The sequence below is a fragment of the Rhincodon typus genome, chromosome 16 (assembly GCF_021869965.1).
Source record: "Rhincodon typus isolate 14 chromosome 16, sRhiTyp1.1, whole genome shotgun sequence".
NCBI classification, from domain to species: Eukaryota; Metazoa; Chordata; class Chondrichthyes; order Orectolobiformes; family Rhincodontidae; genus Rhincodon; species Rhincodon typus.
This window is the reverse complement of record NC_063347.1, coordinates 26496085-26512931: the sequence shown is the minus strand read 5'-3', so window position 1 is coordinate 26512931 and position 16847 is coordinate 26496085. Positions and strand designations below refer to the sequence as shown.

General features: G+C 36.9%; 1 protein-coding gene across 1 annotated transcript in view; it reads right to left on the bottom strand.

Annotated features, from left to right (window-relative positions):
• The window catches only part of cacna1da (calcium channel, voltage-dependent, L type, alpha 1D subunit, a), a 504619-nt gene that overhangs the window by 146007 nt on the left and 341765 nt on the right, over positions 1 to 16847 (bottom strand). Inside the window, exons 30-32 of the mRNA XM_048606392.1 lie at positions 13328 to 13420; positions 10244 to 10271; positions 7686 to 7698 (exon numbers count right to left, since the gene is read on the bottom strand). Coding sequence (XP_048462349.1) covers positions 7686 to 7698; positions 10244 to 10271; positions 13328 to 13420 — 134 coding nt within the window. The remainder of the gene's footprint in view (positions 1 to 7685; positions 7699 to 10243; positions 10272 to 13327; positions 13421 to 16847) is intronic.

The window sequence follows — 16847 nt, the reverse complement described above, 5'->3', positions numbered from 1 at the left end:
TTCTGAAGAAGGGTCTTGACCTGAAACGTCAGCTTTCCTGCTCCTCTGATGCTGCTTGGCCTGCTGTGTCCATCCAGCTCTACACCTTGTTATCTCAGATTCTCCAGCATCGGCAGTTCCAACTATCTCTGCTTGGTGGTTCTGCTGGTTTGTTGTGAGATCCAGACCTCACTTGCACCAGGCTGGTTGAACTGCAGATGAAAATTTGTCAACTCAAAGAACTGTAATTTTAGGCAATCAAATTGGCTTCCATGCTGGAGACAGGTTTCTGGGAAAGCTGAGGAGCAACCAGGCTTGATTCATAGACTTTTGAGAGGTGTTTGCTCCTCAGAGAATCATTGACCTGAAGAGGAACTTATCATTGAGCAGCTCTTCAGCTGGTTTGCCACCTAACACCATCACCTCTAAACTCCCTTCCAAACCCTCACCATCCTGGAAATCACTTGGAAAATATCGCTGTTCTTTCACTGTCGCTGGGTAAAATCTTAGAACTCCCTCCCTAAGGGCATTGTGGGTCAACTACAGCACATGGACTGCAGTGGTTCAAGGCAACTCACCACCACTTGCTCAAGGGCAACTAGGGATCGGAAATAAATGCTGGCCAACAGTGACACCGTGTTGAAGAGATCTTATATTCTCTGGATTTTGGTCGAGCAGGAGAAGAAACAGTGACAAAATGACTCAGCAGGGTCAGTTGGACAATTGATAATAGTCTCCCTCTGTTTCTGTGTCTCTGATGCCAGGAATATGATAAGCCCTGCACTGCCCAAGCACTTAGTGCCCACTGTCCCAAGTGTACCTGTTTCCCAATCCTCAAATGCCCTCTCTGTGCCATGCATCCTTCTTTGAGACTCAGCTATTTTGATCGTATAGACACAACTGGCTCGCTATTGATTACTTGCCTTCATTCACCTGGTTTGGACAGACAACTGTGCAGTCTGTGTGCCTTTTAAAACTGCAGCATTCCCCATTCATAAGCTCCACTAATTAGTATTCATCATGGATCAGGTAGGATTGGGTCCTGAACCTAGAGAACATGACTGGCGTCAGGAAACTGACATAACAGTCAGTAACATCTAACTCCATCCCCAACCCCGTGAAAGTCCTGAAAATTAAACCCACATATCATGTGCCCTCTGATTCGGTAAAGCATTGGTTAGAAGTGAATAATTCACTGTCCTCTGTCTCCAAAGATTCCACTTACTCTAAATCTTAAAACAGCATCAACTACTACAGCAGAGTGAGATTTCCTTTTTAAAAATGCCTCTTAGAAAAAAATTGCTCAATTAGGGCCAGGTGGGTTGAGATATCCAAAATCATTTCTCATAGGAACCTTACATTCAGTAAACACTGGGTTCTTTTATGCAATTAGCACGTATTGCATTTAAATCAGCTTCCAGGGGTCAAAGGATAATGTCCTAATAAACTATTCTATATATTCTCTATGCAAACCCAATTACTTTACACTCACTGAAATTCAATGATTAGTAAGAAACAAATGTTACTTATTCATGCACAATATATTTATTAAAGGAGGTCCATGCATTTATACTTTAATTTATTGCAACAATATTTAAAATCTACAATATATAAACACAAATGCGCACAAAATTATACACTCAAAGGACTAGTTACTGACCATGACATTCAACGGGTGACCCAAGGCCAACTATAATAATTAATTTGAATGTTATGAAAAAGTTAGTATTTTGCAGACAAAAGCTGCAATTACGACTCTCTCCAAGCACCCACATTCTGTCACAGCAATGGACTGTGTAAAAAAAAAACTAGACATGAAGCTGAAAGATTTCCATGTCTCAAGTACAAGGTAATTATGGTGAAAGTACAGCAGAGAGAGAATAAGGGGAAAGGGGGAGTTCAACAAATTCATGCAAATATAATGTGGTGCCAAATACATGCAATGACTGGTGCTTTATGGTGATGTTTTGGTGCTTTAGAAAATATGTGTTATTCAATGACAAAAGCTAATTGCAAAACTCATGTAAACTGTTATTATAAAAATCACAAACATGTATTGATACCACAATGGCAAATACATACTGTAAATGAAAGAGACGTAAATAAATTTGTAAATAGCTCTGCTAACTAACTTCATGAAAACTAAATTCCAAAATAAATTAGGAGTGGAAGAAACAAATAGATCAAAAATATTTAACCAAAACTGCAAAGTATAGCTAATTAGTTCCAGTAAACTCAGATAACCTAAATAGATTGGATGTATTGAATTTTACACTCTTATATTTGGACCTTCTTTATCTAACTTTGTTTCCTCGTATGAATATATTCATTAACAATATTTATAGCAATTTATATTACTTTCTATTGCCTCAATTTATAAGGCAATTTAGATGGATTGAGGATTGGTTAACACACAGAAAACAAAGTTGGGATTAATGAGTATTTTCCAGATTGGAAATATGTACGTAGTCAAGAATTACAAGGATCAGTCCCAGGGCCTCAATTATTTACCGTCTATATTTATGTCGGAAAGGAAGGGGCAAAAGAACAATGTCTCCAAATTTTCTGATGATACAAAAATAGGTGCAAGGGCCTTATGATCACGTAAGGAATCTACAAGGGGATAAGAGATTGAGCGACTGGGTAAAAATTTGGCAGATGGAGTTTAATGCAGGAAAGTGTAAGGTCACTATGGTAGGAAAAATCAAAGGCAGATTGTTATTTAATTGAAAAGAGAGTCTAAAATTGTGCAGCAAAGAATAGGTACCTAACAGAGATATTTGTATCATCGACAGCCACAACTGAAGTGCCGGAAGACTGGAGGATGGTTAATATTATGCCATTATTTAAGAAAGGCTGCAAGGAAAAGCCAGGCAACTATGGAATGGTGAGCCTGACGTCAGTGGTGGGTAAGTTAGTGGGAGGGTTTCTGAGAAACAGGATCTACGTACATTTGGAAAGTCAAGGATTGATTAGGGATAGTCAGCATGGCTCTGCGCGTGGGAAATCGTCAAACAAACTTAATTGAGTTTATTGAACAGATGACCAAGAAGATAGATGAAAGCAGAGTGCTAAACATTGTCGACATGGACTTTAGCAAGGCTTTCAACAAAGTTCTGCATGGTAGACTGATTAGTAGAGTTAGATCACAAGGGATTCAGGGAGAGCTAGACAACTGAATACAAAATTGACTTGACAGTAGGACACAGAGGGTGGTGGTAGAGGGTTTTTGTTCAGACTGGAGACCTGTAACCAGTGGCGTGCTGCAAGGATTGGTGCTGGATCCTCTGTTGCTTGTTATTCACATAAACAATTTTCATGAGAATATTGGAGGCATGGTTCGTAAATTTGCAAATGATACTGAAATTGGTGGTAAAGTGCAGTGAAGGTTATCTAAGAGTACAACAGGATCTTGATCAATCGGGCCAGCGGGCCTAAGAATGGCACACGGATTTTGTTTTTGATAAATGCGAGGTGCTGCATTTTGGTAAGACTAGCCTAGGCAGGTCTTACACAATTAATGGTAGGACCCTGGGGAGTGTTGTAAACAGAGACTCCTGGAGACAGGTACATAGTTCCTTGAATGTGACATCACAGGTTGACAGGGTGGTGAAGAAGTCGTTTGCCTTCGTTAGTCTGAAAACTGAGTACAGGTGTTGGGATATCATGTTACGGTTGTATAAGACATTGGTAAGACCACATTTGGAAGATTGTATACGATTCTGGTTACCCTGCTATAGGAGGGATGTTATTAAGCTGGTAAGGGTGCAAAAAATATTGACAAGGATGTTATCGAGGTTGGACGGTTTGAGCCGTAACGAGAAGCTGTATAGGCTGGGTCATTTTTTCCCTAGGCCATAGGAGGCTGAGGGATGACCTTGTAGCGGTTTATAAAATCATGACGGGCATAGATAAGGTGAAGAGCCAAGGTCTTTCCTCCAAGGTGGGGGAGTCCAAAACTAGAGGGCATAGGTTTAAGATGAGAGGGGAAAGATTTAAAAGGGACCTGAAGGGCAACATTTTCACACAGAGTGCCGCGCATATATGGAACAAGCTGCCAGAGGAAATGGTAGAGGCGAGTACAAATACAACATGTACATGGATAGGGATATGGGCCAAATGGCACTAGTTCAGTTTAGGAAACCTGGTTGGCGTGGACAAGTTGAGCCGAAAGGTCTGTTCTGTGTTGTATGACGCTATAATTGATTTTTGGGATGAAGGGGTTGACTTAACAAGGATGGCTAAACAGGTTACGACTTTATTTATTGGAGTTTAATAAAATGAGAGATGATCCTCTTGAAATATACAAAATTTTAAGTGGACTTGTGAGGGTAAATGTTGATAAGACTTTTTCTCAAGTGGGAAATCTCAAACTAAGGAATCGAGTTACAGAACAAGGGATGGTCATTTAGAACTGAGATCCAAAGGAATTTCTTCTCTCAAGAGGGTAGTGATGACTGGAATTCACAAACCCCTGCCATTTTAGTTTAACCTTCCCAACTGCACTAGTAAATACAGAATGTTGCCAGGAATGGAGAGTTTGAGTTATAGGCTGGGACATTTTTTACTGGAGCATAGGAGGTTGAGGGGTGACCTTATAGAGGTTTACAAAATCATGAGGGGTATAGATAAGGTGAATGGCAGGTGTCTATTCCCTAGGGGGGGAGATTTCAAGATGAGGGGGCATTTTTTAAGGTGAGAGGAGAAAGGTTTTAAAAAGTTAGGGAATTTTTTTTACATGGAGAGTGGTTCGTGCGTGGAATGAACGCCCAGAGGAAGTGGAGGGTGTGGGTACAGTTATAACATTTAAAAGCCATTTAGATAAATACATGAATAAGAAATGTTTGGAGGGATATGGGCCAAGCACAGGCAGGTGGGACTAGTTTAATTTGGGATTATGCAAGGACTTGTTCGACCAAAGGGTCTGATTCCGTGCTGAATGATTCTATGTCTCTTTTACTTCAGCACATAGTGGCGTTTGCGAATTGAGGATGTTCACACAACTTGATCCAGCCACACAAAAGTGGCCATCAGGAGGAGGGCGGTGTTGGATACATCCTTCCTCCTGTTCTCCAGAGCCTTGTACATGATGTCCCTGTGGACATGGTCCATCTTTGGCCCCAGATGAAAATGAAGATGGCTCAGGTGACTGCTAAGGTGAAGGTTCCAGGAATGGGCTAGACCTGTGCTACATGCAGTACAACTGACAGTCCCTCACACTTGATAATTGCAGTTCAGGGATAGTGGTTCTCCCATAAGCCCCGTTTCTGCCTCACATTAATGATACACTCCTCCCAAGTATTTGCACATACCCCTGCCCCTCTGAGCCATATTCCCAGTACCTTCAGGTAATCTGTCCTGACAGTGAATGGGATAAGGGATCAGTTGGCCCGGTTCCCAAAAAACGTTGTCTTGCTCCTGCATCACTAGATTGCAGGTAGCGCCCTTCCTATTCACAATTTCCTCCTTAGGGGGCACATTCAGCTCAGATGGCCTTCCAACTGCTGCATAAAGACTTTCTAGGTGGTGATGGTAATCTCCCCACATGCTGGGGGTCTGCTCCATTATCAGAAGTACTACCAATGCCACAAAATTGTCCCAAATTGGTGTCTTAACTGCTGACATTTCCTGCCCACATCTATTCAATGGGTTAGGGATAGGATTCAGTCCAACTCATTTGGGTAATATTGCTGTCATAATCAAAAAGTCTGAGAGATATACTGAGGGTGAGTCTGTGAATATGAGAAATTATTCATGATAGATATAGTTGGCAATTGCATAAAGGGAACGTAGTGAACTGAGCACTGTGTGAGGTTACTAGTTCATTTGTAAGGATAGAGCATCTGAGGATGTATTTCCTGACCTTGACAACACTTTTGAGATTAGTGAGCAGCTTACAACACTGTGCTCATGACCTCAGAGCTACACTGCCGGCAGTGATAATGATGGTCTGCTCCTACAAACCTTACAAAGTCTGCATCCAAGAAGACCGTTTTAGTCCCTTGTAGTTGGAGTGCTATTATCCTCCTCCATCATGACCTCCAGTGATACAGAGAACATTGAAACATGCTCTCCTCCCTGGTATGCTATTTTTTCAGAATTCTTTCTGCTTGGACACTTCATGGCTACTATCATCAATTGCTCCAGGCAAGGTACATTTCCCCTTTAAAGTGCAGACTCGTTTTAACTTGTGCAGTTTGCAGTGATTGTAACAAGGTCTGCCAGCTGGACCTCATAGAATAGGAGTTCCCTGATTGGGGTTGTTAATCTGGTCCAATCAGGAAGCTCTGGCTGATACTCTGGTGTCTGACTCTGTATGAGGCAGTACTATAAGTCAAGGACTGTCCATGTGTAAATAAAGGGTGACTTGGTGACAGGATACCGGCCTCTATAGAGCTATTTCACATGTTAGGTTTAAATGCTGCTAAATTCTCAACTTCAAGCCTTCTTCTCAGGCATGCAGCCATCCACTTGTATAATGGGCACTGATGTCACAAACACCTGAGAGATCATTAATTTTTCAAGAGAAATTTGGATTTCAAAACAATAGTTGAAAGAAAGATTTCATGTTCAATAAAGCCTTGACTGTAACAAATGACTAAAACATAATTGACTAAACACTATGTTCTTTTCATTGGCAACATATACCTGAAACTACAGAAAAGAGATTTCTCATTTAACTTTTAGCATGAATAAAATCTCCAGATGCATTTACATATTGCATTGTCCCTTCATGGACATATCATCCTTCGGGAACCATTCTCAAATTAATCTCAGCTCCAAGTGGCTTGATTTCTTTTTACTTTACATGCCAGTAACTTTGAATTTCAAAACTACCCTTCACAATGAAGCTTATAGTATAAATTCCTTCCTCTAGCTCTAAGCTAAGCAAATCTTCCAGGTCCTTTAAATCCTCACAAACCCATCTTCAACTTTAACATGAGTTTTCCACTGATGATCCATACTGTGAATGATCAAAATCAGCACTTGTTCTGCTTGAATTGCAGTATTGGCTACAGCTACCTTTTGCTCTCTCTATGTTCAGGTGGCTTGCAGTCCATGCAAGACAAAATGAAAAGCTCCTTTTAGCCGTATGTATGGGTTTGCAGGGAAGCCCGTAACCCAATATCAAAAATATCACTCTTTACTGTCTTCCCCATGGCAATGGGAAATACGTCAGCTTTTTACCCAAGTAACTAATTATTACCTCTTCCAAGTCACTTTCTTCTCAAAATAAAAGGATAGTTTACAGCACAGCTGTTTACAGCTGACAGTAATAATACTTCTCTGGAACTTTGGGAGACTCAGAATCTACATACGGTATACAAGTAGTCTACTTATGTACACAGACACTGTATCCAGGAGAAAACCGTGAGCCTTAGTCTTAGAAAAAGAAATCTGAGTAATTCTTTGAACTCCAACAATTAAACCATCAAGACTGGCTGAAAGGCAGACGCCAGAACAAGTCATATGACTCTCTTTAATTATTGTTAATTTGAAGTTCCTGTTTCAAAATATAATCTTATAAACCAAAAGCCATTTTTAAACATAACAGTCTTACAAATCTCAATTGTGATAATGGCAACAATCTACAATCACAGTAATAAACAGATAGCATGAAGTTTGTATCATGCCTGCATTGATTAATTAACAATCTTTTTGTTGCACACTGACAAGAAGAAAAGCTCCCTCATAGATCATAGAACTTTCCACATCCAGCTCAAAATGGTGGTAATCTGGAGACTTTACACAGAATAATCACTTGCAGATATATATCAGAGGTGATACTATTACATTAATATGGCAGTTAAGCATTCTTTTAAGGAATGTGGACATCACTGGTAATGTGGACACTTGCTGCCCATCGTGAACTGCCCTTGAACTAAGCGGCTCGCTTGGCCATTTTGGATGTCAGTTAAGAGTGAACCGCGTCGCTGTGGGTCAGATCCACAGGTAGAATTCCTTCACTAAATAACAGTAGTGAACCAGATGTGTTTTTGCAACAGTTGATGATATAAAGAATCACCATTATCATTTGCCACAGTGGGATTTGAACCTATATCCTCAGAGTAATAGCCGGGGTCGCTGGACGATGAGTCAATGATATTATCACACTGTCACCATAAGCCCACGTCTAATATTACCTTTCAAAAAAATGCATGTGGAAGGATGTCTGAACATACAAGACCTATGGAACCAGAATGTCACATCTGGGGCTAACAAGTGAGCTATGGCTAAGAACTTGAGGTTCAGAGAGGGGTATTACTGCACTGCGCCAAGTGTCAGACAATTGAAGACATGAGGAACTTCTGATTACGATTGCTTTGTCTGTGGTTGTAAGGGCCACAGATATTCATTTTTTGATATTACTTCCTCACAATTTTCAGAAGACTAAGCACGATGGTTCAATGGGCGACTGTCTGTATGGGGTCGGCACTTTCTCCCTGTATCTGGGTGGGATTCCTCCAGGTGTTGCAGGCTCCTCTCACAGTCTAAAGATATGGAGGTTAGGTGGATTGGCCATGCTAAATTGCCCCATAGTATCCAAGGATGTGCAGGCTATGTGGATTAGCCATGGTAAATGCTGGGTGATGGGGTTAGGGTGGGGGTCTAGGTCTGGGTGGGATGCTCTTTGGAGGGTTGGTGCAGACTTGATGGACTGAACAGCCTCTTTGCGCACTGCAATTCCATAATTCTACTTCCTATGGTATTTGGATGCCTACATTCAAGACATGAATCATGCTTCCTTCCTGAGAAATTGCAGGTCACACAATTACACAGAATGAAAAGTCAGATTTGAAGAGACAGCAAAAAATCTATGATTGTACTACTCCTGCCCCCCAATTCCTGCCCCCGATTTAAATTTCACAATACTCTATACTGATTAGTTTCAAGCATTAAAAACCGAGGATTCTAGTAGCATTGAAATATGGTAACACATCAAACTGTGTTATACATGTGTTGAAAAAATAATTGCTGTTTCATTTCTAGTTTTGTTTTGTTTATTTTATTCAGTCCAAGTGATCATGCAGAAAACGCCAGTGCAAAAGATCTGTTGAAATTATGGTCAACCAAATTTTCAACTCCATCATAGAATACAATTGAATATATAAGTAATTGAAGACATCAGATTACAAATAAATCTTTGGTAGTACAAATTTAAACACTGCTAAAAGGAGACAAAAAAGTTAACGTTTTTCACCTTGCACTCATCAGGGCTACGAAGCAAGACACTGACTTTTGGGAAAGGAACATCAATTTATGCAGGATCAGAACAGGGTGCTGATTGGTTAGGTGATTGTTGGCATGGATATATAGCAGGAGCAGTTAATAGTCAATCTTAGTACAACAGATGAATTAGGAGCATACATGTGCCATTCAGCCCCTTGAACCTGCTTCCCCTCATTCAACTAAATCAACTAGCTGATCTGATTATAACCTCAAATCCAAATTCTTGCCTACCCCAATAACCTTTTACACCTCTGCTTAACAAAAATCTGTCTACCTCTGCCTTAAATATATTTGAAGACTGCTTCAACAACATTTTCAGGAAGAGAGCTCCCAAGACTCTCAACACTCAACTGGTTTTTGCGTCATCTCTGCTTTAAATGAACAATTGCAGATTTTTAAAGAGCAACCTCTAGTTGTAGATGCTGACATAACAGGAAACAACCTCTTCACATCTGCCCTGTCAAGGCCCCTCAGAAGTTACATTTTGAATCAATTAATTGGTTCAATAAATCATTAAATAATAATTCAATTATCAATTAACTCTTTTAAACTCCAGTGTATAAAAGCCTAACCTGTCCAGCCTTTCCTCACAAGATTACAATCTCATTCCAATATTAGTCTTGTAAAACTTGTCTGAATTGTTTCCAATGCAATCATATCCTTCATTCAATGAAGTAATCAACACTGGGCACAGTGCTCCAATTGTAATCTCACTAGTGCCCTGATAACTGAAGATTTCAGACCAGGGAAGTAGACTCCGAGTCAGGGTCTTACCGTGGAAATGCAGCAGAGATTGGCAGTCTCCATGATTCCTTTAAGATCAATCAAGCCTGTCGCACAATGCATTTGCCAGAAGTTACATATAACAACACAAAGGATACATTTTTATGTGGACATAAGAAATTTGTGCACATATTGCATCTTTTTCATTGGAAAATAAAAAGTGATTGACCATTGGCTGTTCCTGTCACATCTCTAAGTCATTGATGGCTCCAAACAAGTCTGCTTCTTACATCCTAGACCTGATTAGTACAAGACAAAAAGATCTGACCACTTGTCCCCTTTTAGCAACATTGGAATGTATTTTTGCTTTCTTGCTTATCTTAGTTTTGTAAAACTCAAAAAAAACTTTCATACTGATCACTTCAATTAAAAAAAGCAGAAAATAAATCCTTTCTTGAATTTAGATATTAAGACACATTCTGTCAGCCAAATGACAAATTTATTCTACAAATGATAAACTATTCCTCTGTAGCAAACATTTCAACTTCAATTAAAATATATCAATGCAGATACATATTGAAATATTTAAACTAAAACTTGTCATTGTTTGTATTATGTAACCAAAGATAACATATGTAAATTATGTAAATAATTATCTTATTTAAGTGTGTTAATACGCAAAGTTTTGAGGACACTTTAAAGGTTTCCTAACATTTTGTTCAACCAGGTTCATAAAAGTCTGTCAGCTAATTTAGGTGGAGTTCCTTTCCTTGTTAACTTGAACTTAAAAACGTATATAAACAAAAAAGTACAAATTGGATAAATAATAGAATATCTATTTTAATATATAAAGCATATGGAAGATTTCAATTTCTTCCTCCTAAATTAGGAAAAAAACTTGGATGACCACAATTCAAGTCATTCAAACTCCATAAACAGAGATCATAAAAATTTTGCAAAAAAATTACAAACAGAAAGTGCATGATACTGGGCAGTGAACCAGAATTTATACTTGCCTCAACAAGATTCTAGAAAACACAATGAACATAATGAAGGATAATTAGAAAACCCATTGTTGTCTTTGCTTTAAAATATTCTTGGGATATTCTGTATGGCATATTAAAATTAACTTTTTATTTCAATAGACTTAGTTTTAGAGTAAGTTTGCATGCAAAATATTAATGGAACTTCTAGTTTCAATCACTGACTGCCTGTATGGATGGCATTCCCAGTTCTGATTCAGCTTCCCATCTTTCCTTTAAGTTCGTTACCTTGTGTTAATTAATCACTTAATCAATCATTTTTATGTTCTGCATATGCAATATCACAATCTTAGTGACCAAGATGCTGATGAAACAATAAAATCTGAAGGGGTAACATATTATATTGCTGTAGACAGAATAAGTCTTGGATTGTACTTTATGAGAACACAGTGATCAACTTGCATAATTAATATGATTCAAAATAAAAAAAAATTATTAAAACATTATTTGCCCAGTTTTTACTGAAATATGAAGGCAATGCATAATATAATTATAATTATAATTATAATAAGATTATTTATAATCTGTTCATGTTATGCTTTTGTGAGGGAAAACAGAAAATTTTATAGTGGTACACTTTCATAACAATTCAGAATCACCCACAGCTTATTTAATGTCATAGTGTCAAATCTGCGTAATACCAAATGGATAAGCAACCTGGACAAGTTGGAAAAAGTACAATGGTTAACTGACTCTACCAAAGTAGTGAGTTTTCAATTAGTAAATGACAAAAATAGAGACAGGAAATTAATTTTTTAATGTTTCAGAATATGCTTTACAATGTATTAAAATAATAGACAATGCTCATAATTGAAATTAAGCTCGTAAAATAAAATTTATTTATTTAGTTAGACAATATAAAAAAAAGTCTTACTGAATAAAGTTGGAACAATTTTCAAACCTCTGAAAACCTACTAGAAACTACCACTTTCCATCCAGGGGAGTTTTTGGGCATCCTCAGCAGCCTTCTTCACATTGTTGTGGAAAACTCAAAACTGCATACCATAATAATGTTTTCTATTAAAAGAAACAACTGGCCTGGGAGCATAATGAAAGTGTAGTTTAATTTAAATAATTTCACAATAACATTATCAAATCCCTGTCTGAATTCATGAAATTATAAATATATCATAATTGGTTATACATTGTTCTGTCAATCATAGGTCCTTCTGGACAGCTGCTACATCTGAATACACAGTTTGTCAACTTCAATTAAAGGTGTACAGACTCGGGTTTAAAAAGTTCATTAAATATAGGGTCAAAATATTATAGTCAAGTTGTGAGCACTGTAAATTGTAACTTAGTTTTTTATGATATCACACTTTTGGAAGTTAAATAAATACTTAGCACAAGAGTTATTGTTTTGAAATTTTCTTAAGTATAACAAAGTTATCCAAACATTAAAAACTCACTACTAAAGTAAAGATACAATTTCAGACTTTGTACTTTTATGTTAAAAATTTCCTAATATAGGAACAAGGATAATTTGCAAGTGCAGTCACTGATAGCCTGTACTTACATTAACTTCTGTGATAGCAATATCAACGACGCTACCAACAACAATTAAGGCATCAAAAGTGTTCCATGCATCAGCGAAATAGTGCTGTGAATGTAAACATTCAATAGGAGCAGAGAGGGGTGAGAAAAGATGTCAGAAAAAAGTGAGAGTCCAGAGTTACAACACAAATTCAGTTACAACCCAGATAAACTTGTCTGTATTTTGCATCACTGTGAAAGCATGAGTATTCTGCTTTCATTCAATTGCCCTTTCTTCCAAACTTGAGTCAAGTTATAAAATCAACCGCTACAAATGTAATAATATAATTTACATAAATATTCCAGGTTTCAATTATTTGTTGATATTTTTGTATATGATTCAATCATATTAATCAAATACAAAGTATATTTGATTAAAATTCACTTAAATATCCAAAATAATTTACGATGCCAAGCAGCTATAATTATCAGTTTGTAGTTTTATTTAATGAATTATTTCCAATGCGTCCTAAATAGATACATAAAGGGAATGGAATCCTTTTCAATGTTTCATATTTTAGAAATTCGGCACGTGACCATTGCACCCATTGCAGTTGTACTATATAGTTTGGACTATGCACATCGAGTAAAAAAGCTTTCATTAAAAAAACTGATGCTTTCATAGCCATGCTGAGCCTTTTTTTTTGTGGAATTGACCTCCTCTGCATTCTAGAAAAGGAAAGAGGTAAAGTGAGAGAAATATAAAGTTTTGTAAGTCTTTCTTTTATGTCTGAAAATAGGCAGAACTGTTTGTGACTTGTCCAGTGATATATTTAGTAAAGCAGTAAAAGGAGCAATGATTGCTGTTAAGTTACAGTACTCACATCAAGTTCACCAAGTACGACGTCTATAATGCTGCCAATAACGATGAGGAAGTCAAACACGTTCCAGGAGTCACTAAAATAGCCCTACACAAAGTAGGTAGGGGCAAATATTTATATTAACACATGTTAAGCAATGAACATACCTTTAGTTAAGTCTGGAAAATTTAGCTCACAAACAAATCAATAAATTTGCCAACTCAAACATTTAAGTAATAGTTTATCTAGGAGTTTGATGGGAAATGAATCCAACTGATCATGCTGCTCCATTGTTTAAAAATTATTTCAATTGTAATGTGATTAATTTTAAGAAATAGTACATATTCTTCTGGGAAAAATATACTGAAATAAAATAAATTGTGTATTAATGTATACTACAGAAGTTCCTTTTGTTCTGTTTAGTGACACATATAGTTAAGACTAAAGTGAGGAATGTTCAACCTTCCATTGATAAAGTTTAAATCTTAACAAAGACATTTCAACAAGGAGTGGCAGATGGATTTTAATTTAGATAAATACGAGGTGTTGCATTTTGTTAAGACAAACAAGGGCAGGACTTACACAGTTAATGGTAGGGCCCTGGGGAGTGTTGTCGAACAGAGAGATCTTGGGGTTCCTTGTAAGTTGTGTCACAGGTAGACAAGGTGGTGAAGAAGGCATTTGGCATTCTTGCCTTCATTGCTCAGACCACTGAATAGAGGAGTTGAGACATCATGTTGCGGTTGTACAGGATGTTAGCGAAGCCTACTACTGGACTACTGTGTACAGATTTGGTTTCCCTGCTATAAGAAGGATACTATTAAATTCAAGAAGGCACAGAAAAGGTTTACAAGGATGTTACCAGGACTGAAGGGTTTGAGTTATAAGGAGTGGCTGGATAGGCTCAGACTATTTTCTTTGGAGTGAAGGACGTTGAGGGGTGACCTTATCGAAGTTTATAAAATCATGAGGGGCACAGATAAGGGGAATAGCCAAGGTCTTTTCCCCAGGGGAGTTCAAAACTAGAGGGCATAAATTTAAGGTGAGAGGAGAAAGATTTAAAAGGGACTGGAGGGACAACTTCTTCATGCAGAGGGTCGTTCATGTTTGGAATGAACTGTCATAGGAAGTGGTAGATGCAAGAGTAGTTACAACATCTAAAAGACATTTGGACAGGTACTTGAAAAGGAAAGGTTCAGAGTGATATAGGCCAAGTGCAGGCAAATGGGACCAGTTTAGTTTGGGAAACCTGGTTGGCACGGACGTGCTGTATGACTCTATTACTCTAAAACAAAAGATGGCACATGTCTGTTAATCAGTGATGATTCCTATGTGAATCTTGAAAGCATCTTCCTTTCGGTGGTCTATTGAAATTAAAAATAATCAATAATTATAATAAACAATTACAACACAGATAATTATGGCTGTATTTTGCTCTGTGAAAGCAAAGATTTTTTTCTTTTATTCAGCGTTTATCAGTTTCCACTTGTCTTTAATTATTAACAGATTTATGTTAAATCATAATATTAATTATTACTTATATACCAAAGTAACTTAACTAACCAATTCAGACTTCAAGTATTTACTTGAAATCTTTGCACTTTAATATTAGAAACTTGCACTTTAATATTAGAGGCATATTCAACTCGAAACGTGAACTGTTTCTTTCTCCACAGATGCAGCAGGAACTGCTGAGTATTTTCAGCACTTTTTGTTATTATGATAGAAGATTGCTTGATTGAAATTCACTTAAATATGAAGAACATTATTTAATAATTTAGACTTTAATTTAATGAATTAAACCTAAAATAAGCTAAACAGACCAATTACAAAACTAATAAATTACGACTTTTAAAATCAATAATTTGAGTGTTACATTGAAATTTTTAAAAAAGTAAATCTGTAGAATAACTAGAATCTTTATTTAATAGCTATGAAGTACTTATGTCTGAATGATTTATAGAATACATAGTCTTTCTGACATTTGCTTCAATTTGGTATGACGAACTGAAGTAATAGCATGAAAATCATCATTAATATAAACGTTGTGCATCTACTAACTATGGTTTATATGACATAAACCCAAGAATGGTATTTAAGATCAGGTGATCTGAAGTATGATATTTCTTAGCTATATATTCAAAATATGTCTGGAAATCAAAAATATATGAACAAGATTTTTCAATTTTACTTATTTGACTTTAAAAACAATATTAAAAAGCTATTCATTACATCAGATAACCTGGAATACTGGCCAAATATCAACCCATTAACAAGCAGAAGTTCCACACCAATTGCAACAAATAGGGAGCTAATTCAGGTTTAGGCTGGAAGGGAAAGGAGAGGGAGGTAAATGTGGACAAGTCACACCACTGAAATCCCAATAAACCATGCATAATTAGTATCTGAGAAACAGAAGTGAAAGCGCTGCAAGCAGTCAGATAAAAATTACTTACTAGCCATCTCTCCTTTTTTGGCACACAAACCTAATACAAAGTGTTAGTTAAAGACTTAGTGCACCAAAGAAAGACACATTTGTGTGGATTCAAGAATTTGCACATCAAAATATGTTATTGAGTATAGTCTAATGCAAATTTAAAATTGGAAAGACATTTTAAAAATAATTATATGTCTGATTATAGTGAGGTTGACAATTACAAAAGTACAACCACACTGTAAGAATTCGTCTAGCAGGAAAAAGTAAATTATTGCACATTCATATGCTTTTTAACCTGAAATGTGTCATGTATCAGATACTTTAATATTTTGATGGAAATTGAAATAATAAGTTGAATCATCAAATCTGGTTATTGGAAAGATTGTTTTTGTTGACTGATTACCTGAGTAGTATAAATTCTGTGGTCACTGCAACATAACTGGTTCAAAACTAGCTTATCTTCATTTTAGTTTTATTTTTAGTTTGGTGGTTAGAAAAATGACAGTAAGCTTGAAGTAGAACTGGCTAATTCTAAAAAGGAATGGCAAAGTTACTAGCTAAGTTTGAAGATCATTCTTTCTCTCTAGACTGATTGGTCTCTACTGGAGGCCAAGAAACACAAGTAGAAATTTGGCTTGGGTGATAGATCACAACGGACAATATCACATCAACCCCATCATTTGCTATGGCTCATATTCGGTTTCCTTAAAGTCAACAGAATTAAATATCAGTCACTGCATTTAGTGAATAACTGATTCAATGCCACTCATATTGTACCTTTGCCCGTTATGAGTTTCTGACTAATGATGTTTTAATCTGCTCTGCAACTTATAACTTGCACATAGGCAATCTGCAGTGCTTGGTAGTTTACAATGAATAGATCAATCAAGTTTTAATTTAATTCTTGCTCGAGAAACAAACTTTTACGCACTGTCAATTGAATTTTATGTTGTTAATGCTTTTTAAGCAAGAATTGTAGTAATGTACAGAAACAACAGAATTTTGATTAATTCCACATTATATCAACTTCTATTTAAGCTGGCATGGAAACAGCACAGTGAATAAGATTACTGGTGATGAGCAAAGAGTCTTGTGGTG